This window comes from Osmerus mordax, chromosome 12, assembly GCF_038355195.1.
Source record: "Osmerus mordax isolate fOsmMor3 chromosome 12, fOsmMor3.pri, whole genome shotgun sequence".
NCBI lineage: Eukaryota > Metazoa > Chordata > Actinopteri > Osmeriformes > Osmeridae > Osmerus > Osmerus mordax.
The window spans coordinates 11,521,535-11,541,656 of NC_090061.1; the positions used below are offsets into that span (position 1 = coordinate 11,521,535).

The following is a 20,122-nucleotide window of genomic DNA, read 5'->3' on the forward strand; positions in this document are numbered from 1 at the left end:
CGGATATGTGTTAAATGTCTGTCATTATCATGAAATGGAAAAAAAGTCTATTTATTTACAATAACTCCATCTGCAATGAATCCCATCAGAAAATATTCAGAGGAAGTTCACAGAGTAGCAGAGGTGTCAGTTGTACTCTGCATGGCTGTTGCTCATAATAAGCCTCTGTGGTTATCCTTCAGGGCTTATCAGATGCAGAGTCAAACAGAAGATATCTAATAAAAACACCAGACAGGGTTTACCTAACCTCATCTGCACCCTCCTCTGTATCCTTCCAAGCACGTCCAGCCAGCATCAGAGAGAGTGAAGGATGCAGTGCTAAGTGCAGTTAGATTTGACACATACTTGGTGAGCTTTTTTTTACATCACATTTAGAGAAAGCTTCATAACCTTGAGCTCTCCTATAAACAAACACACTGACGCTGAAAGCCAGGTATATATTAGCTGCAACACACACATACACACAATATGAAGTTGTGGAAGACACAATGGGAATCCCAGAGCTGTAAATGTATACTTTCTATATGCACTATTTGTGCATCCCTTTGGATAAAAGTGTGCTAAATGAAGAAAATGTAAAAATGTCTTTGCATCTGTCCCACAAAGTCACCACCTTCACTGCAATTTACTTTGGCTCCAGTCTCAGGACCCAGAGGAACAGAGTGGCCAACATCGTGTAGTCAGTGGTGATACAGGTCCTACTGGATCAGAAGGCCTCACTCATCCATTTCAAAACAGAACTATACTTTCCTGTTAAACAAAGTACTGACTTCCAGGGTTCAGGCTGTTACTCTTTCTCCCAGTTCAAGAATGGCTTGCTACAGAGTCTATCATTAACCACAAAAACTAATTAATGATATACAATTGAGGCTTATATCAACTGGCAAAACCTAATTAATGATTACTGTATTTTTCATGTTGAGATTTGGGAGGCACACTGCATGCATACAGTTCTCCCCGATGTTGCTCTTTACCCCTGAAACACAGCTTAATTAAAAAGATGATGATTATCACTTCCTCTGTGAACAGGTTGTGTTAGCAGCTGTTAATAGAATAACCCTGAGTCACAGTGTATCCACGGTTCCCTGTTTAATGTGTTTATACTTCACGAGCCACACAGGCAGGCCAAAAGTAAAAGTCGAGTTAAAATGAGGGGGTAGAAAAACAACCATTGCTTACGCCGTAGCTGTGAGGCACAAGAAGCTGGTGGGGGAACATGTCAGTGTTTTTGTAGGAACACGTTCCCCCTGCACCCTGGAGGCAAACCACCTTACTGACCCTCAGACACAATGTTGGGATTGAATGGTTGTAATTAAAATGTTTCTGTGGTCTTCAGCCCTAGAGCTTGCAGCGCTCCGGGGACATCCAAACACAGCTCTACAGCTGCAGCCTGCCAGAGCTGCAGCCCAGGAGGTTCAGATACACCCTCCTCACATAATCACAACAAGAATCCTCTTTTAGACACTTCATAAATAACAGCATCAGACTAGCGATAACAGTGTCATTCTCTGTGAGTAGCTGGATTCTTTTATCGATTGGTAGGAAGTACAATCAGCAATAATTTACTTGCACGATCATCCCTGTTCTGTGAGATGAAAGGTTGTGCTGTCCGGTTCAGAGGGACCCTGGGGAAGAGGGCTCAAGGACCCGGCCTTGAAGTGCCACTAGTCTATCCGGCCCAATCCTGGGTCAGGAAACACATTACGCATCCACAAGCAGTAACATAGGAAGGATATGGGAAAGATGCCACTCACTCATTGCAATTCCCGCAAACACAACACTTTACTTCAGCCTCAGTAGCAGCCTGGCTAGACCTGGCTGAACGGAATTTCAATTCACTCAGCACGTATACATTTATGTATACTGTAGTCTACTGTCAGGATTTGATCAATGCAAGGCAGCAGAGAAGATAGCCAAAATAGCCGGTGACCATACGTCTGTACTACAGACTAAAGAATGTACCCATTCAACCTGAGCCTGGTCCAGATGCGTAAAAACAGCGTTCCTGCTCAAGAGTGTTGGTCAGTAGAACCCTGGCCTATCGGCAGGGGATCTGGGGGTGCCATCCTGCCCGACGTAGCCCCCCCCCCCCCCCCCAACCCCCGAGGCTAGTTAAACAGCCGGGAGGCATCCCCACTGTCATTCTGTTTGTCTGACCTCTAACCCCGGTGGAGGAAACAGGACGCGGGGCGCTCTGCTGTGTTTGTGGAGATAACTAAGGGACCATCCTTGCAGTTAAAGTGTCAGGGAGTGACGCCTCATATCCAGAACACTTCCACTCCAGGTGCACTGTCAGGAGAGGCCAGTCTCAGCCCACAAGGCTGGCCAAGCTGAACAGCATTCTTGCTCCATCTGTGGCATGACATGTATTTGTGTTTTGTGTTGTACTTTCATGAGATGTCCTACTTCTACAGCATCTCAAACTGAAACCAGGTTCTCCATTAGCTTTACAATAAATGAAGAAAACTAAAGTGTTCAGCTAATGGGTAAACTTGATTTGGTTTATTGTTTATTCTCATTGGCAAGATACAACGATTTGGCTTTGTCAAATTAAAATTACCTTTAAAAACAGTACATTTTCATAAAGTATAATTGATTCTTGTGTTGTGTGTTATCATTCATTTTCTTACAGCAATATTGATTATTTTGTTGTGAGTAGTAAGTAATCATAATTTTTTTTTATAAAGTATTAATGATTCTCGTTACGTTAATAATCACTGCACAGTAAGTACGTACTTTTCAGAATGTGTGACCTCAGACCAATGAACCAAACAAGACAATGAAGACACGGTGCATAAAGTGCGCTTCCTGATTTAAAGAGAGGAAAGACCGATCAAACAAAACATTGTAGTGAGATAAGGCACCCAAGAGTCAAATTCCCTAATCAAAACATCAATTAAAACAGACATACAAGATTATTATAGGCGATGATATTAATGAACAAATACAACTTAATTCAGTCACTGATTTGGCATACAAATGCAGCATTTGCTATATGACATCTCATTTGGCAAGGTGCACAAAGTCATGCAGATTTTGAACTGAATGATGCAAATGCTTGGTTCATGGCTTAGTCCTACAAACTGCATCACTTACAACTCCAATGATTGGGAAGTAAATTTGTTAAGTTACCATGGAAAGCTTTGCCAGTTGAGGCCTGACAATAGAAGTGATTGGAATCAACAAATGGAATTGGAACCTTGCAATCCATGACTGGTCTGTAGTGAGTACCAGACTATTAAACAGTAACTGTGTGGCATGACGTAGGTTGACATCAGCTGACCTAGCCAGATAAAATGGCCGGAGGGAAGTGGAGGAGCTGGATAGGCAGGGGTATTTGGCGGGTATTGCTGATACAAGGGCTGAAGAATGGGAAAGCCGTGCCCCTGGGCCCATTGGTGAACGAGTACAGCAGAGTCATGTTCTCTGCATTGAAGAAGGACACCCTCCTCTCCTCGCAATCCAGGAACACTCCAATCCTCTGGGGGGCGCAAGTGAGCTGCAGACGGGTCCAGGGCTGGGTGCCGGCCCAATACTCGTCTTCGTTGCGGAGTCGCAGGGTCCAGTAACCGGTCTCTGGGCTCAGCTTGACCCGGGCCTGCCGGTTCACCCCCTCCGACGCCAGCCCCAGGTCCCACTTGGGATTGCTGCCGACCCTCACCTCCCAGTAGTGGCGCCCAGACTGGAAGCCCTGGCAGGCCAGCACGTTGACACACTGGAGGAAGCGTTTGGGGTTGAGTGGGTAGGGCGCCATGACATTACACTCTATTGCAAGGGTTTTGTCCCTGGAGATGTGGACACTGGGGTGGGCAGTGTCAGAGTCAAATGTCACTGGGGCAGGGCCTGTACGGGAAGATTATTATATTTAAAGTTAGTGAGCACACACCTTTAAAAACGGATAAACAATAATAAAACAGTAAAAAATATAATAATATACATATATATATATATATATATATATATATACACACACACACACACTACTCCGCAAGCAAACTACAGTAATTGTTGGCCTGATCATTCATTCATGCATGTTGCTGAACAGTACACACACACTAAGATAATGTGCTGGGTGCGACTTTATGAAGCGTTTCATGGTGCATGTTGGATAGGGAGTCACCTGGTTTTAGAGATGTGAACATTTTCCTCCATGTGATATACTGCAATGGGGCCACATATTTGCTGCTGAAAGCACTTATGTCGAGCTCTGGCCCATTTGCTACGTGCACTGGAGGTCTGCCAAAAAATAATAAAATGTTCATTATACATAGGTAATTCATACTTGACTCAAATTACACAGAGTGGATATTCATGGAATAATGCTGTACATCATTTAAATGTAAGGCTTTAAAAAGGACAGGACGTTTTAATCACTCTGCTCTGTATTTTGTACGCTCACCTTATCTGTGGGAGCTGGAAAAAAACAGGTGAAAAGATTTTAGAAAAAGGTTAAATCATAACTAAATCTGAATAAACAACCTCAAGGTATAACTCAACACAAAATAAAACCGATTAACCCCTTTAAATGAGACCCGAAGAAAACATTCTCGCGTTGACTTTGAACTTGACATTGTGTTTTGACGTGCCTGCCGTGTACAAGCTACACATGCCATGAGCGTTCACCTCAATCAGTATGCTGTGGTCTGTGGCTGTAGCCGCCTGCTGCAGCACGGTGATGTTCTGCTCCAGCTCTTTAACAGAGCTCTGGAGGAGCTCCAGGTGGCGCTGCAGCTGCTCCAGAACCTCCTCCTGCTCCCTCCTCAGCTGCTCCTGCAGGCGGGCCTCCTCGTCCTGGAGGAGCTGCTGGAGAGCCAGGAACTCCCCCTGCACCCGCGCCTGCAGCTCCCCCCCGACTCTCTGGAAAACACGGTGGACATGAAGACGTGAGGGAAAAAGTGCCCCCCACCCCTCCCCCGTCGTGTTTGCTCACAGTTCCATAGATACAAAGCCCTCGGATGGGTGCTGTGAATGTGGGTCGTTCTGTGCATCTCAGCAGTGAGATTGCACACCCTCAGGAGGACACAGCGAACACGTATATAAATGACACTTATATTAGCAAACACGGCCCAGGCCATAGAGAGGGACATTCTACAAACAGCCATTAGGGACATACATGCTGTATCTCCCTCTTATCTCTTAAGTGCAGCCGTCCTACAGGAGGAGTGTACCTTTATGGCATCCATCTTGTCTTCATCTCTGCGGATGCTGCTGATGGCCTCCTCCCTCCTCAGGCGATGGGCCTCCAGTGAGTCTTTCAGTTGTTTCTAGGTAATAATATATAGCAAGATCAAGTCACTCTCAGCTGTTCAGTTTGACTGACAAAACAAACTAATTCCTTGTTCCTGTTGATGGAACTCATAACAAAACAATATACACAAGGAGAGGAAAGTGACCTTTGGTTTGTGCAACTCCACAGTCATATCCCAAAGATTGCATTGACTGATCAAACAATGTAGCACTGAAGGAGTAAAGTGCTAAACATTTTTTTTTTTCTTAACTTCACTTTCAGAATTCAAAGGTCATTTGCCTCTCCTACATTTTACAGTCCATTTGTTTGATGCAGCCATAAACACTTCATCACAGACCAGGATGGAACATAGAACAGCTGTACTAAACAATCAGAGGACTTAACAAATTAAGATGGGAGCACAAATGGGTGTCAAGAGGTAAAACTCACCTCCATTTTTTGGACAAAGCTGTCAGAGGTGCTGGCTCGAACTTTATCCACCATGGCAGTCACCAGGTAGTTGGTCTGGAACTGTTTGGTGTTGAACACTTTGCGACATTGAGGACAGGTAACAGGTCCCTGGGTACCTCTCCAGTACCTGCTGATACACGCTTTGCAAAAATGGTGCGCACAGCCCAGCATTACGGGCTCCGTGAATAGGTCACAACATATAGCGCAAGTCAGGTCTTCCCGTAAACTTATTTTGTTGGGTACTACACCAGCAGCCATGGTAAAAACGCCTGGAGCCTTGGTGCTTGGTTTCCTCTCAGACAAAATGAAAGCAAAAGCCTGCGGTCAGAAAAAAAAGTGATGGGTATGCATTTTCTAAATGTGGATTTCCCCTTTAACTGATACAAGTACGCAAACGAAACTAACCTTTAGCTAAATAACAAACTATTCAACAAATAGAGATTGATTATCAATTCGATGTTTGAATGTGTTTAAACATACAGGGTAGTAACACATTTTAAATTTCAAACATTCTGCTAATGAGGTTAAATTAGCTTCCGTAACCAATTGTATAACATTAAATCATGCATGCATTCCAACTCCACTGTCAATCGCAAAACAAAGCTACGTAGCCTAGATAACGATATAGGTAACATGTTATTTTATTAGAAGTTTTTTTTTTACAAGATATGCATTTATAGAAAACATCAACAACAAGTCAATGCTATTTAGGTATATTGGAATACTTGTTTATGAGCTTGGGCTTTACTATAGAGTTAGTACTTCAGGCTGCGCAACTAGCTACTGTAGCTTTCATAGCTAGCTAGCTAGCTAGCTGGCTGGATACAGCAGTACCAAACATGCAATTCAACTTTCATTTGGTAGCCAACATTAATTATTTTAATTACAAATGAATTCTTACCGTGTCTGAAGTTCCAGACTTCTACGTTTTACTCTAGAAAGCTAAATCTGTCATCTGATTCTAGGCTTTGGTTTTCACACTGGCTTTGGTGTTCGTCTGAACTGAACTCTGAACAAAATAGAACACAATGTAGCTTATTGCGCACGCAGCACCGCGCAAAGTTTGAAGTGACTTGATTGCTCCACAGTGGGCTACAAAGTAGACAGTGGAACGTGAATAATTACGTTAGTTTGGCTATTTGATCAATTGAACTCATTATCCTCTGCTTAATGGCTGCAATATTAAATAAACGCCAACTTTTTCATGATAATGAGAAGATCATACATTATGTCTTGAACTCTGGTTACCCCCATATCCATTCCGATCACGCCTATTGTCCCTAGGAATTCTCATTGTTGGCCTTGGTGGCTACTGCACATCTATTAAAGCAGGCATTGAGGGCAAACAAAAGTAATTTGAGTATCTCTCACTTGTTGGCTAAGCAGTACAGAACACAACAAGGCACTGACGTGAAAATCAATATTTCTAATCACAAAGACTAAAGCCCAGGCACCACTTCTACAACAGAACTACAAATCCAGCTCTCATTCCGGTCCTTCCCCATGAGAAATTGCAGGACATCATTCAGGCAGGGAATATAAATGATCACAGGAGAGGAACTGGGGACAGAGAGAGAAAGAGAGACAGAGAGAGATTGTAGACAGTTGAGAGAGACAGAGAGAGATTGTAAACAGAGTTTATGCATGGCAGGTTTTGCGACAAGAGGACACCATGGTCTCTGATCATTGTCAGTTCAGATCAGTGACACCTGCCCTCTACGACGAGCTGAAGCGAGACACAGAGATCAGATTGGATGTTGTGGAGCTTGAAGACAGCTTCATTGACAGAGAACACCTTTCCTAGAAACTGTCAAGGAGACACTTTGGGTTCCACTGATTGGAATGATTCATGAACCTGCCACACTCCATTTTGCACAATGGCTGTTTAATTGAGGTTTGAGATGTGTTGAACCAGCAAGCGTTCCGCTTCTGCACCCTCAGAGTCTTCTGTGTGCAACTACTGCCTGCATCTTCTGTTGTATGCACGAAAGGAAGTTGTTATAGATAGTGATGCATGACTCAAGATGGATGGTTACCCCCCTCCATGCCAATCTCCACAACCCACTCCCACCCCAGTCAGTGTAGCCTTGGTGGTTGTGTTCTCATAATTGAAAGTGTAAATTGAGGTGTGGAAGCTCTGTGATCCCAATCAATAAAGGCAATTATTTTATGCAGTGTCAGTCATAGACCACAGAATTTTCTCTTAGTGCATGTATTTATGCATTGATTCCCAAAACCATGAATTGTGTTGACCACACCAAAAATCAATGCCTGGAGTTTTTCAAATAAACAGCATAAAAAAACATCATAAACAGCAAAGTTGTCTTGGAATCAATGCCATAATGGGAATATACAATGATTCAGAGATCGCATGCCCCAGTGCAGCCCACGTAGACTGTAGACTTTAAACCAGTGAGCAAAGTACAGCTTTAACAGATACTTTATAGTAGGTGTATTGGATGGGTCATTTGTCACGGTGTCGAATACAAATCTAAATAGAGTTTTTCAAAATATAAATGTGATCCTTCTTAGAGAACACTGTTGAAACCAATGAAAGGAACTCAAATTGTTCGCCAATGCTTTCCAGTCTATAAGAAAACCGAATAAAGCCTATGAGAAGTAGAGAGGAAAATCAGGATTGATTCATTTGGTAAAAGCAGCCATGCATTTTTTCCCCACATGACAGTTCCACTGATCCTCGTGCTCTACAGCCGCACTCTGGATGAAAGTACCGTCAGTCGCTCACCAGTCTCGGCGCACGGACTCATCATATGTGCGCTTGATGCTGGCTTGGGAGGAGCTTCGGGATTTTCACTTGTTCCGCTCTACATCTCCTTTGAAGACTCGCTTAGCAGAAGATATACCTGTATACTGTTGAAGAAAAGGTCAGTATGTAACTATATATATTGTCTAGAATTTGTGTTCTAAATATATTTACAGACTACCAAAGTATAACCTTTGCAATACAAATTGGGTATCAATGTAAAGACAACTGTTCATGTAAACATTTGATAAAGTATGCATGCGTAATATTAATGAAAAGTTGGACCTTTAACCAATTTGATATAGTCTTTGCTTATTAATTACTCTCTAAGATAAGACATGATTTGAGGATATAGTTCTATACGCAGCAGGCAGTAATAACGCACGATGTTATCACCAATGGGCTTCTCAGTGTTTGGGTGTAAGCTGTAAATACTGCATGTGTGACTATGAGATTTCATATTAATGATCTTAATTGCATTTTATAAACTGTGAATTAAGATATACTGTGTTTGAGGAGAAGCTTTAAAGAGACCACAACTTCTTTCAGCAAGAGCAGACTTTGTCATTTACTGATTGGACCAAAATAAAAGAACACGCACATTGATAAGCAGCTGTCTGTTCGTTTGTTTGTCTCTCTGTCCCAACATTATGGTGCCCTGGTGCAGACATGGAGGTAGGGGAGGATTGCACTGTTGTGTGGATGATCATGGTCTGGGTTGTGCAGAATGAATTCAGATTTAGAGTTCAGTACATCATGAGTCAGTGTGCTTATTTTATCTCCTCCCATACAGAACCTCCATATTTCACACAGCATCCACCTTTTTATCTCCATTTTATCTGTTCTCTCCTCCCAGAAATCCTGTGATATTGTGCCCACTGCCAAATGTAATTACATATTTTTTAATAGTCTGATACGGATAAAATGGTTTAGCCCTCGAGTAACTGAGATGTTGAGAGGGCCACAATGCATGCCCTTTGGCCACACAAATTCACATACTCAATGATTGTCAAAAGTAGATGGTCCCAGTACAAAAACCAAAAGGTCCCGTCGCTAAGCCGATGACCTTTCAGCCAGTGCTGTCCTTTCTGCCTCAGTGATGAGTGTCCCAAAAGGAAAACGTTCAGACATTTGGAGTGTGGCATCAGGGCAAAGTGCGAGGATTCCTCAGGTCAATCAATACTCTGAGAATATACCCACTGGGTTTTCATTCTCAATCTCAGTGTAGCAGAGGTGGATTTCAACACTATTTTTATGATGAAATAGATACCCCTCAAGTATGAGGTATTGTATGGAGGTGCATTTAGAAAATTGTATGCCAGGCATGAACAGCTGATAACACATAGGAAGTAGCTAGATGCTGTTTGACTTGGGAGTAGTTGGACTGTTAAGAGTGACAGTATAATGGGCTTGAGGGAGAGTGCAAGAATGAACCCGGGGTGGAAAGGGGGGTGGGAGATTTTTCACAGACTTACAATGGTGTCACAGCAGGCCTCTTACTGTCTGTCAGAGCTAAGGATGACAGTTTAATCAGCCCCCTGTGGGATGTTGACTGAGTGTGAAAGGCATCTGAACTGTGGCTGACTAAGACCTGACTCCCAGCTCCATAACCTGCCTATCTGCGTTCAGACAGACATCCCATAGATCTATGGCATCTATTTCTTGGAAAATCAAAATGCCAAAAGGTTGTGGATAACTCCAAAGCATTGCCTATATGTGATGTTTTCAATATCTTCAAATGCCAATGTAGTCTATTCCATAAGTCATGAACCAACCATATTTGCAGATAAAAATGACTGATTTTCAATTGATTTTTCCATTCCCTGAACTGAGATACAAAAACCTATTTAACCTTTTGGTATATCAGAGAATCCAATTCTCCAATACAATCTTGTTTGTTTTGATGATTGGGCAATTTATGCAGTTCTCACTACAGGGAATCAAAACTTCAAAACGGTGTGAAACAAACTAAATTATTTAGAGATAAGATTCTGCCTGGGACAAAAGTATGACATGAAAGGAATATTTTAGCTTTTGGCGACTTTTGTGAGCATTGCATTACATGTGTTACCCATTGATCACTTTTTTTAAATACCTTTGACCATCTCTTTTAAGCAGTGGCAGAATGTTATTCTGAATGTCGGCAGAATGGCTTTCGTGACACTGTTTGTGTTGTTTTATTTGTTTTATTTTTCACCTTATGCATTAGGACTGACAGGAACCCTGCAATGAGCCCCACAGATATGTTAAACAGCACCGATGAAGGCGTGGCGAGCGTTGAAACAGAAGTCGCCCATTGGCCACAAGGGAGCCTGGGTAACGACAGCATGTACCCCCACCGCCCCGACTTCCACACTGACATTACCAAGCACCTGTGGGTCCAGATCACCCTCATCACAGCCTACTCTCTCATCATCCTGCTGGGCCTGGTGGGCAACGCCCTAGTCATCTACATGATTGTCCGCTTCAGGAACATGCGCACGGTCACCAACTTCTTCATTGCCAACCTGGCTGTGGCAGATCTGTTGGTGGACACCCTGTGCCTGCCCTTCACTCTGGTCTACACTCTCCTGGATGAGTGGAAGTTTGGCGCGGTGCTGTGCCACATGGTGCCCTTTGCCCAGGCCCTGAGCGTGCATGTGTCCATCCTGACCCTGACGGTCATCGCCCTGGAGCGCTACCGCTGCATCGTGTTCCACCTGGGCCAGCGGCTCACTTGGCGTTCCAGCTTCCTCATCATGGCGCTGACCTGGACCGTGTCCTCCATCCTGGCTGGGCCCCTGGCCATCTTCAGAGAGTATCGCTACGAGGAGATCCCCTCCATCAACCTGCGCTTTGCAGTCTGCTCTGAGAAGTGGCCCCATGGAACCAGCTGGGACGGGGTCATCTACAGCTTCTCCATGCTGGTCCTGCAATACGTCCTTCCCCTGGCCATCATCAGCTATGCCTACATCTGCATCTGGGTCAAGCTGAAGAACCATGTCAGCCCCTCCAGCCGTAGTGACAGTTTGAAGCGCAGGAAGAAGACCACCAAGATGCTGGCTCTGGTGGTTGTGGTGTTCGCCACCTGCTGGCTGCCCTTCCACGTGTTCCAGCTGGCTAGTGACCTGGACCTGGCGCTGAGGCTGAAGGAGTACAAGCTCATCTACACCGTCTTCCACATTGTGGCCATGTGCTCTACTTTCGCTAACCCACTCCTCTACGGGTGGATGAATAAGAACTACAGGAATGGCTTCCTCATGGTGTTCCGCTGCGAGGACAAACAGGACTCCATCCATCCTGAGGGCTCCTTCAGGACCAGATCCATGAGGGGGGTGACTCTGAATGGGCGCAATGGTGGACATCCTCCCACTGCTGTTTGAGGCCCTGTGACTCATACTAAGTACATATAGAACACAAATGTGAGAGATGTTATGGACCTCTGGCTTGAGGTGAAACTACAACCTTCTGACTTGAATTATTTACCTTGAATACCTTACAATGGGGAGGGTTAAATGTTAGTGCATGTGAAATGTTTTATCTGAGGCCTTTCACCTCTGTTAGTGGTACTCTTGTCAAATACATTTCAAGATGTTTAAGACGTTAAAACCATATGTAGGGTATATAAGTTGTCATTGCAGAGCAATTGAATGAAAATGAATAAATGTAAATGTAAATTGCAGGTTAACCTACATGAATTGACCTTGCAAGGATTACAGTCATTTTGAGCTTTTTGAAATTGTGAGGCTGTATATTTTCATCTGTGAAGTGACAACACGGTTACTCTAAAGAGTAATTTTCTAGGAAACCAATTATATGTCCATAATTGCCCTGGGTGGGTAAATGGCAGGATATTTGCCATTGAAATTGGAACTGCTGCTTTTTCATGTATTGTTGGTGTTCTTTCAAATGTGTGGATGTATCTCAAAAACATAAACAACTGTTTTGTGCAGGTCGTGCCTTTACTTAACAAGCAAACCATTCATATTATTCTTACAGAATGAGGGTAGCCACTTGTAAGGACACAAAAAACATTCATCCTTAGGCCTTCTAAATAAGTCATAATATACAACCTTTTGTTCATTGAACTAGTGCTTTGAATCTTCCGTTTCCTTATGCAGTCCATTCAATCAAAAATGTTTAGAAGAAATCTATGACAGAGAAAAACAAGTGAATGTTTTGGGGAAAGGTATGGTCAGTAATAATTAAATTGTGTTGTGGTTGTCCACTGTAGCTACAGAGTGCTGTGATTGAAAAATAGATAACATACGATTTCAAACATTACAGTCTCATACAACAAACATATTGAAGGTCGTTCCCTGAGGGAATTAAGGACATGAAGATAATAATGAACAATGCTCCTATAAGGAAAAAATATTAGCAACAATTATTGTCATGTAGGGCCTATCTTCTTGGATGAAAAACAGATTTAGCAGAATATAGGTTTTAGAATAGGGATTCCTGACTCCCGTGATCATCATAAAAAGGTAGTGGAAATCTTTCGCTAGATTCACAGATGGGGACGGACAGATAAGGACGCGCTCTAATTCTACATGGCACAGTCATTGTCTGCCATCTATTGGTCATAAATAAAACCGCACAAAAAATATTTACTCACCGGATACAGCGTATTTTCTGACCTTCCCTTTTGGTCCGCGTCTCATTTCCAATGTAGCCGCTCAGCTAAAATTATCTTGGAAGTAGTAGCTAGTAGAAATGCAACCAACTTTATAAGAAAGGCGTTTGCCAACCTGGTAATTGTGCTTTAATTTTCCGATTATAATATAAACATGATTCAATCAATTTAGGTCATATCAGCGAAATGCTTTCATGGCGTGGAATTCCTCGCTAATCGACCACGTCTAGCTTGCTAGCTGGATGGTTGGATAGCTTAGCTAACGCTAGTTGATTCCAAGCTTACTACACTAACTATGTCGGAAGGACTTCGAACTAGTCGCGGGCGTGACAGTAATTTGCCTGTGACCTTATATTTCACCTACCGTGTGGTTATGGTGACAGAGGAAGTAGCTTTATGTTGTGGTGTTACTGCTAACTAGTGTGTATTATACTGACATGGTAGACGAGCTAGGTTTTTCTGTGCAGCTGTCACAGGCAAGCTAGTCTAACTGCAACAGAAAAACATTTCTTCAAGAAACAGGTTATTTCCCGAGGAAGCCCAGCTTATAGCGGAAACATGGTGAAGTATTTCGTCTGTGTGGGTCTTTTGAAAAGTACCTGGGACCAAGTATGCATTGCGTTCTGGCAGCGATATCCCAATCCTTACAGGTAAGAGTATGCACAGTGAAGAAATATACTAATCTCTAGTTAACCCTCAGGAGCCTAAACGCACCATAAATAGCAAGTCTATTCAAATACCACATACAAATACTGTGCTGGGTGAAAACCTCTTAGCTAAACACAGGTTTAGGTTTAGCTTTTGCAGATGCACTAAATTATGTAGAGCTCGATTATTATTATTATTATTTATTATGATCTATATATTACAAATAACAACATTATTAATGACACCGTTTTATACTTTGCTCCAGCTATCTTCTATCATATTTTCTCTCCTCAGTAATCATGTTCTTACTGAGGACATAATTTTCCGGGAGGTGACCCCAGGCAACTGCCTTATTTCCAGACGACTGTTGACCAAAACCAGCCGGGCACCAAGATGGGCAGAGAAATACCTGCCTGTGCACATGGCCAGCTCAGCGTACATCATAGAGGATTCCATAGTGGACCCTATAACCAGGACCATGACCACAGTCTCATGGAACATCAGCCATGCACGCCTCATGGTAAGATAGGGTCTGCACCCTAACTCAGTGTAATAGTATCATTATAGTTTTTTTTAAATGGTACCCATCTGCCTGTTTAGATACAGTAACTTAAGACACTGTATACTTAAAATAAGAGAAACTTAACATAAAGCACCCATGTATTTCTATGCTCATTGTGAATGCTCAGAAGTATGTGCTGACGTGGTCTCTTGGGTGTTTTCCCCTTCCCCTTTGTGATAGTCTGTGGAGGAGCGCTGTGAGTATAGAATTAACCCTGAAAACATCAGCTGGACGGAGATAAAGCGAGAGGCCTGGATCTCCTCCAAAGTATATGGCCTGTCTAGGGCCATTCAGGTGAGTGGGTTGAAATGGCTTTCCTCTCCAAGGATAGGATGTACAGGGAGCGGGCTTGAGGCGAGAGATGCTGTACAGTTTTAATAATAACACCTATATATCATCCATTATAACTGCATTTGACAAGCCATAAATAAGACACAAGCTTTTTTTGGCAATAGTTTGCCAGGACAAAAGGGCTGCTGGATTATGGCAAAAAAAAAAGAAGTTAATTCTGTGTTTTGTTCACCTTTTCTTTACCCTCTATTTCCAGGAATTTGGTCTTGCAAGGTTCAAAACAAGTTCTACTAAGACCATGAAAGGGTTTGAATATGTCCTGGGGAAAATGCAAGGTAAGCTATTTTTTGAAAGGGGACACATTGCCATTTATTGCATTTACATTTACACCTTATTTTGAACTTGTATTTAATTTGTCTCAACTCTCTCTCCTTCAGGCGAGACACCATCCAAGACTTTGGCAGAGACGGCTACAGAGAGGGCGAGGGAGACGGCTCTGGCTGCCAAAGAGAAAGCCAAAGACTTGGCTTCCCAGGCCCAGAAGAAACAATATGTTTGAGGGAGGGGAGGGGTGTAGATATCCAAGGACCTTGATCACAGGTGCTGGGGCCACCATTCTTCGGTCACTGTTCATATTTTCAGTGGCTTTACCAGTTTACGGTAAAGTGGTATTATTTGGTAAATGCATACTGACACAACATTTTAGTTTGAATTCATTGATGAAATACCACTGGAGTAGTCAATGTCTTTGTATGTTTTTTCCGTTGTTGCCATGTAGTGTCTTGTTATACCTGTTAAGTTTCATGTTTGAAAAAAGTGTTAGCATTTATGTTTATCCAGCCTATAGGTAAGATGATGTAACTTTCTCAGTGACCTTTCCATTCTTGACTACGACAGACTGTACTCGCATCTGATCTGGGTTCAGGTAGTCTGGATTTTCTTGCCATCTTGTTTTCTTGTTTAGAACACCTTGACAGGTGGGTGACTCATGGAGATGGAGCACTGTGCTACTGGACAGGTTTAAACCTCATCTCCATCTCTCAGACAGTATTGTTGTATGGATGAGTGGCTTGGAGATCCGAGGTGTTTCAGTGTTTGTAAGGGCCCTTCCTCAAACATAGAACTTACATGTTCAACCTCTGGTCCCATCTGCCTCTGTACTTATGTGCTTTTTCTAGTCTTTCTTATTACAAGAGTCAATGCAGATTTCTCACGCTTTATACCTCCTTACTTGATCCAGACAGTCTCTGTCTAATGGTGTAAGATGACTGTCAATATACCGTATCTCTCCGATTTTAGGGTTTTGATATTAATTAATATAATCTATAATATATAAATACGATTCAGCAATAGTATGTTTTAAATGCGCTTTAAAAACGGCTTAAAGCAAACCTGTGTCATAATTGTCATTGAATCTTGGTTTGTCCACACTTTTCTGTGTTTTTGATTTCAGTTACTGAACTCTTTCAAAATGGTATTTCATTGCTTCAAATTGAAGTTATTGGTGTAATGATGGATCCACATTATTTTCAGTCATTGCTTATGAATTAATAGACTGGTACTGAGTGCTTTAGGACAGGAGACTTGAAATTGTAAAGGACAGGATAGCTGTGGATATCAATATCTGTACTTATGCTTGAATTGTGATAAAGTAAGATATTAAATATTCAATACCCGATTTTCATATGCCTAGCTAATATAATTAAAACCAATCATGAAAAGATGTATTGTTTTACAAAAGGAAAATGCTTCTTAATAAACCATAATTTCCTATTTCAAGTATTTTACCTTGTTTTTCTCATCGTTCTGTGACCCACATCATGACCATTCACCTTTCATATGAAACAATCAAGTACTACCAGTACATACAAAATGAAAACAGATTAAATAAAATATTTATTGATACAAAAGGCTAGTAGAAAATGCTACATAATGTTACTGGGAGGACAGAAAAGGTGAATGCATACATGTTTTGCTGTAATGAAATACACAATCATAAGGCATTTTATATTTACAATCCTGAAGGCACAACACATCAGAGAATCAAATGTATCTTTGTAATACAGCAAAAGTTGCATAAAAGATATTACTAGTTGTTTTTGGTCACCACTTCCCTGACAATGGTGCAACAATTGCATGCATAAACAAAATATAGATAGAACCCCAATAGAGACCAATGAATGACTGCATTTCATGTTACATTAGTTTAACCAGTCAGTTTTGAATAAATTTGTGCACTTAATTAAATGTTTGTGAACCAATTAATGGAGCACAAACAGTCTGTGGTACTAACACGACTTGCATGTCAGAATTCAAAATGTGCAAATAAGGTCTGTTCAGTAAAAGCACCATTCAGAATGATATTCCCACAACCCTTACTAGACGGATGAAGTGCTGGGTGGATGGTTTGTGCAACAGACCACAACTAAATAAAATAAAAACAGCTATTGTTGTTCCATTAGATATACATAATTCAGACTACTGGATAAGTGCAAGCTGTACATTACAATGATACACCTGAAATTAAGCTTGTTAGCTGAAGAAAAGCTGTAGATAGTGGGGATTAGAACCCATATTAAAGTCACCAAATATAAATACTGTATTAAAAAGAGTCCTTCAAATGTAGATTAAAGACCTAATAGAACTGGTGTAATTTGTACAACACTCATGGCAAGTGACAACTACTTCAGCACCTCTTTAAAAGTTACAGGTTGAAACAAAGGTTAAATTAAAACATCTGTGATGTTCCTTTTTGTAAAGAATGCTTTTTTGGATTTCGCACCCAGGACATGAAATTGCTACTCAGTGCGATTGGACTGTGCTCAATTGAGCAAAAATAAGTTCTTCTGTACTCACACAGAGTGATAAAGACATGATTCATCTCTAAAAACAATACAGTTAAATAACTGTAATTGTCAGCGATGTCATAAGCCACCTGGACAGTCATGTTGTCTGTCTTTTAGTAGTCTTTTTTGTTTCTTCTCCTTGTTTCCTTCCATCTGGGCCAGTGTGGATGAACTGCTGTCATAGCCACACCCTGTCAGGGCTAGAGTAGCAGTGGTCCACCTCAGTGTGAGTGCCACCCAGGCTGTCAGAATCCAAGCAATCAAACACGATGCTCTCCACATCCACCTCCACATCCTCTGTAATGGCAACAAAAACAAACCACATCAGCAATGTTCCATGACGTCACGCCTACTATAGCTGTTTCCGTCATCAATTTCTCCATAGCCTCCACAGACATATCCCCAGCTAATGCCCTTAAGGACAGGGGGGCATGATTCAATGTGACTGGAGCCTGACTGGCCACTCCTCCAGGGGGTGGTGCCTACCTCTGTCGGAGTCGGAGCGCTCGGAGGACATGGTGGAGCCCAGGCTGTTGTTCCTCATCCTCTCAGTGCTGCCCTGCAGGTGATCCAGCCTCACCTGCAGCTCCCTCTGCTCCCAGCGCAGGCGCCCCTTCACTTGCTCGGCACACTCGTCCTGCTGTTGCAGCTTCTAACGGCGGGAGCAGAGACAGGTGGGGGAGAAATAAGTACGGTATAAAAAGGGAAAGTGACGTCAACGGTAGCAAGTACACAATGGGAGTCAAAGAGATTACAGACAATGAGATCAAGAGAGGGATAGAGGAAGTGAAGTAGGAGGCAGAAGGGGACATCGAAACAGACGACATCACAGCGGATGCCATGGCTCCAGAGATCCATAGTAGGGTGAGAGGGAGCTGAGAGAGGCAGGCAGGCAGGGAGAACTAGCCATCTGTGTGTTTACCTTAATGTGGAGCTGAGCTCGTCTGAGCAGGTTGAGAGTGGTGTTTCTCGTGGAATCAGATGATAGAGGAACCTGCTCCTTCAACTGCTCCAAGCAGTGCCTCAGCTGAGCTCGCCTGTACGGCACATAAAACAAACCTGTCAGTATGAACCTAGATCACCAATTTGAAAATCATGTTCATAATAAATGGGATTTAATTATTATACTAACATTACATTATGATCATATAATATTACTGTTACTTGTGAAACGGAGCCAATTTATTTACTCAGTTTGACCGTAATTGAGCATAGAAGTGTAAAAGGTACCTGTGCTTTTCCAGTTCGTTGTGAACAGACCTGAGAATACACGCAAACTGTGTAAGTTTTTGTCCACCATTAACCATTTCTGTCAAGCCTCTCAGAACCACACCCTATGTTAAGTACAGTAGTCTGTTATGTAATGCAATCACCTGTTGCTACCAGCATGTATCTTCTTGTTCTTCTGCTTGTTTTTCTTATCGGACTCCCTTGGGCTGTGGAATGGCAGCGCTGATGATGCATACCCGTGTTCTGCTTCTGCAGAAGAGAAACGTCACCCGTTTCAAAGACAAGCCTCTTAGCAACAGAAAGTACCAAATTAAGCAACAACTACTACTTGCAAGATCAGTTAGCATCAAGTTACATTTGTAATTTACTACATTTGTTTTTAAGCAAAGCGAGTAGGCCTACCCATTCTATCTTTGAGACAACTGTGCTGTCAAAGCTACTGTTGACGTTTTGCTTTTGGGTTTTGGCGCCATCCTGATTTTTGATGACAACATTATATTTTATGTGGCTGAACTGCTGTTTACAAAACAATTGCACAGACGACAGATCAAACAGTGGGAACATCATCCTTTTCATTTAATATGTGAATGTCGGCGCTCGGATACATTTTCAAACTGCTGTAGACTTGGCGCCTTTGTGTACAATGATTTGCCCGAAATCTAGGTCACTGAGTCAAACAGGAGGGCTCGACTACATGGATATCTGAGCTACTGCATCGATTTGTAAAAAGCCTACGTTTTTCTTTTAAAAACAGTAGATCGATAACGTATTTAAATTGAATGCATTGATATTTATTATTAGTTTCATTTCTCAACCAGAGCGACAAGTAGCCTAGGTTATTGGCCATCCGCAGCCTACCTCGTTCTCTTCTCTCCAAAAATTCGGCGGCTTGAAGAAGCACCTGGATGCTGCAAATGTTCGCTTCCATTTTAATAACTTGAATATAAAGACTATCGCGATCTATCACAATGACAGTCTGGGCTAAAAGACAGTAATGCAACGTCTGCAATTCTGACTCCCTACCAAAAGAAACTAGCCTGTCTACGTAGTATACGTCATTAGGCCACCCCTCTCTTTCTACGACCGCTCCCACTCTTGTTTTCTAAGTTCTAAAGTGCGCGCCTTTACTTTGAATGATGAAGATAGAGACGGGGGCTTTACTCAGTAAGGAAACATCCTTTAGAAACATGCACTAGAATTGAACTTAGTTAAGATTACTTTTGGGAAACCCGTTTTCTAACATGTGCTGCTTTAGTTTGCCAACTTTTTTCAGAAAGTCTCAATCATTTTAGATAGCCTACTGGGTTTCAGTTTAAAAACATTTGACACTGTCCTTTACTGGTCACATGACGTGACCTCCTGTAGCTTGACCAGGTACCAGTTCTTGTCCAGTCAGTGTGAGAAATATTTATAGTATAATATAACAGTGACACAGCTCACCAATCAATACACTTTGTAGAACATATTC

At 42.3% G+C, this 20,122-nt stretch overlaps 4 protein-coding genes across 8 annotated transcripts; 2 read left to right on the plus strand and 2 right to left on the minus strand.

Annotated features, from left to right (window-relative positions):
- Positions 1–2,482: 2,482 nt before the first annotated feature.
- Positions 2,483–6,706, minus strand: trim105 (tripartite motif containing 105). Its single transcript, XM_067247689.1, has 7 exons — positions 6,600–6,706; positions 5,678–6,016; positions 5,169–5,264; positions 4,624–4,857; positions 4,400–4,413; positions 4,121–4,236; positions 2,483–3,843 (listed from the first exon to the last, which is right to left on the minus strand). The coding sequence occupies exons 2-7, from the start codon at positions 5,954–5,956 to the stop codon at positions 3,284–3,286; spliced, it is 1,299 nt and encodes a 432-aa protein (XP_067103790.1). The 5' UTR covers positions 5,957–6,016; positions 6,600–6,706; the 3' UTR covers positions 2,483–3,283.
- Positions 6,707–10,690: 3,984 nt separating this feature from the next.
- On the plus strand, positions 10,691–11,824 carry npy7r (neuropeptide Y receptor Y7). The gene has a single exon (XM_067247732.1). The coding sequence runs from the start codon at positions 10,691–10,693 to the stop codon at positions 11,822–11,824; it is 1,134 nt and encodes a 377-aa protein (XP_067103833.1).
- A 1,289-nt stretch (positions 11,825–13,113) lies between these two features.
- Positions 13,114–16,343, plus strand: prelid1a (PRELI domain containing 1a). Of its 4 annotated transcripts, none has more exons than XM_067247735.1 (6): positions 13,114–13,195; positions 13,594–13,727; positions 14,020–14,245; positions 14,468–14,581; positions 14,835–14,913; positions 15,016–16,343. In XM_067247735.1, exons 2-6 carry the CDS (start codon positions 13,636–13,638, stop codon positions 15,135–15,137), a joined length of 633 nt encoding a protein of 210 aa, XP_067103836.1. In that variant the 5' UTR covers positions 13,114–13,195; positions 13,594–13,635; the 3' UTR covers positions 15,138–16,343. The 4 variants fall into 4 exon arrangements, with proteins under 4 accessions (XP_067103836.1, XP_067103837.1, XP_067103835.1 ...); XM_067247736.1 differs by having other exon boundaries at positions 13,600–13,727; positions 13,991–14,245; XM_067247734.1 differs by having other exon boundaries at positions 13,600–13,727.
- Positions 16,344–16,457: 114 nt separating this feature from the next.
- Positions 16,458–19,627, minus strand: mxd3 (MAX dimerization protein 3). 2 transcript variants are annotated; one of them, XM_067247738.1, is made up of 7 exons: positions 19,513–19,615; positions 19,057–19,128; positions 18,798–18,903; positions 18,655–18,684; positions 18,347–18,461; positions 17,911–18,076; positions 16,458–17,721 (listed from the first exon to the last, which is right to left on the minus strand). In XM_067247738.1, exons 2-7 carry the CDS (start codon positions 19,058–19,060, stop codon positions 17,603–17,605), a joined length of 540 nt encoding a protein of 179 aa, XP_067103839.1. In that variant the 5' UTR covers positions 19,061–19,128; positions 19,513–19,615; the 3' UTR covers positions 16,458–17,602. The 2 variants fall into 2 exon arrangements, with proteins under 2 accessions (XP_067103839.1, XP_067103838.1); XM_067247737.1 differs by lacking the exon at positions 19,057–19,128 and having other exon boundaries at positions 19,513–19,627.
- Between the last annotated feature and the right edge of the window lie 495 nt (positions 19,628–20,122).

Excerpts from the sequence above, each read along its gene's own strand:
- npy7r (XM_067247732.1), top strand. The coding sequence starts at position 10,691 with ATGAGCCCCACAGATATGTTAAACAGCACCGATGAAGGCGTGGCGAGC.
- trim105 (XM_067247689.1), bottom strand. The coding sequence starts at position 5,956 with ATGGCTGCTGGTGTAGTACCCAACAAAATAAGTTTACGGGAAGACCTG. Across the intron at positions 4,858-5,168 it reads ACAAGATGGATGCCATAAAG|AGAGTCGGGGGGGAGCTGCA; the intron begins GTACACTCCTCC and ends CGTGTTTTCCAG. Across the intron at positions 3,844-4,120 it reads GTTCACATCTCTAAAACCAG|GCCCTGCCCCAGTGACATTT; the intron begins GTGACTCCCTAT and ends CTTCCCGTACAG.
- prelid1a (XM_067247733.1), top strand. The coding sequence starts at position 13,636 with ATGGTGAAGTATTTCGTCTGTGTGGGTCTTTTGAAAAGTACCTGGGAC. Across the intron at positions 14,582-14,834 it reads GCCTGTCTAGGGCCATTCAG|GAATTTGGTCTTGCAAGGTT; the intron begins GTGAGTGGGTTG and ends CTCTATTTCCAG. Across the intron at positions 14,914-15,015 it reads TGTCCTGGGGAAAATGCAAG|GCGAGACACCATCCAAGACT; the intron begins GTAAGCTATTTT and ends TCTCTCCTTCAG.
- mxd3 (XM_067247737.1), bottom strand. The coding sequence starts at position 19,582 with ATGGAAGCGAACATTTGCAGCATCCAGGTGCTTCTTCAAGCCGCCGAA. Across the intron at positions 18,904-19,512 it reads TTTGGAGAGAAGAGAACGAG|AAGCAGAACACGGGTATGCA; the intron begins GTAGGCTGCGGA and ends TCTCTTCTGCAG. Across the intron at positions 18,462-18,654 it reads AACGAACTGGAAAAGCACAG|GCGAGCTCAGCTGAGGCACT; the intron begins GTACCTTTTACA and ends TGTGCCGTACAG.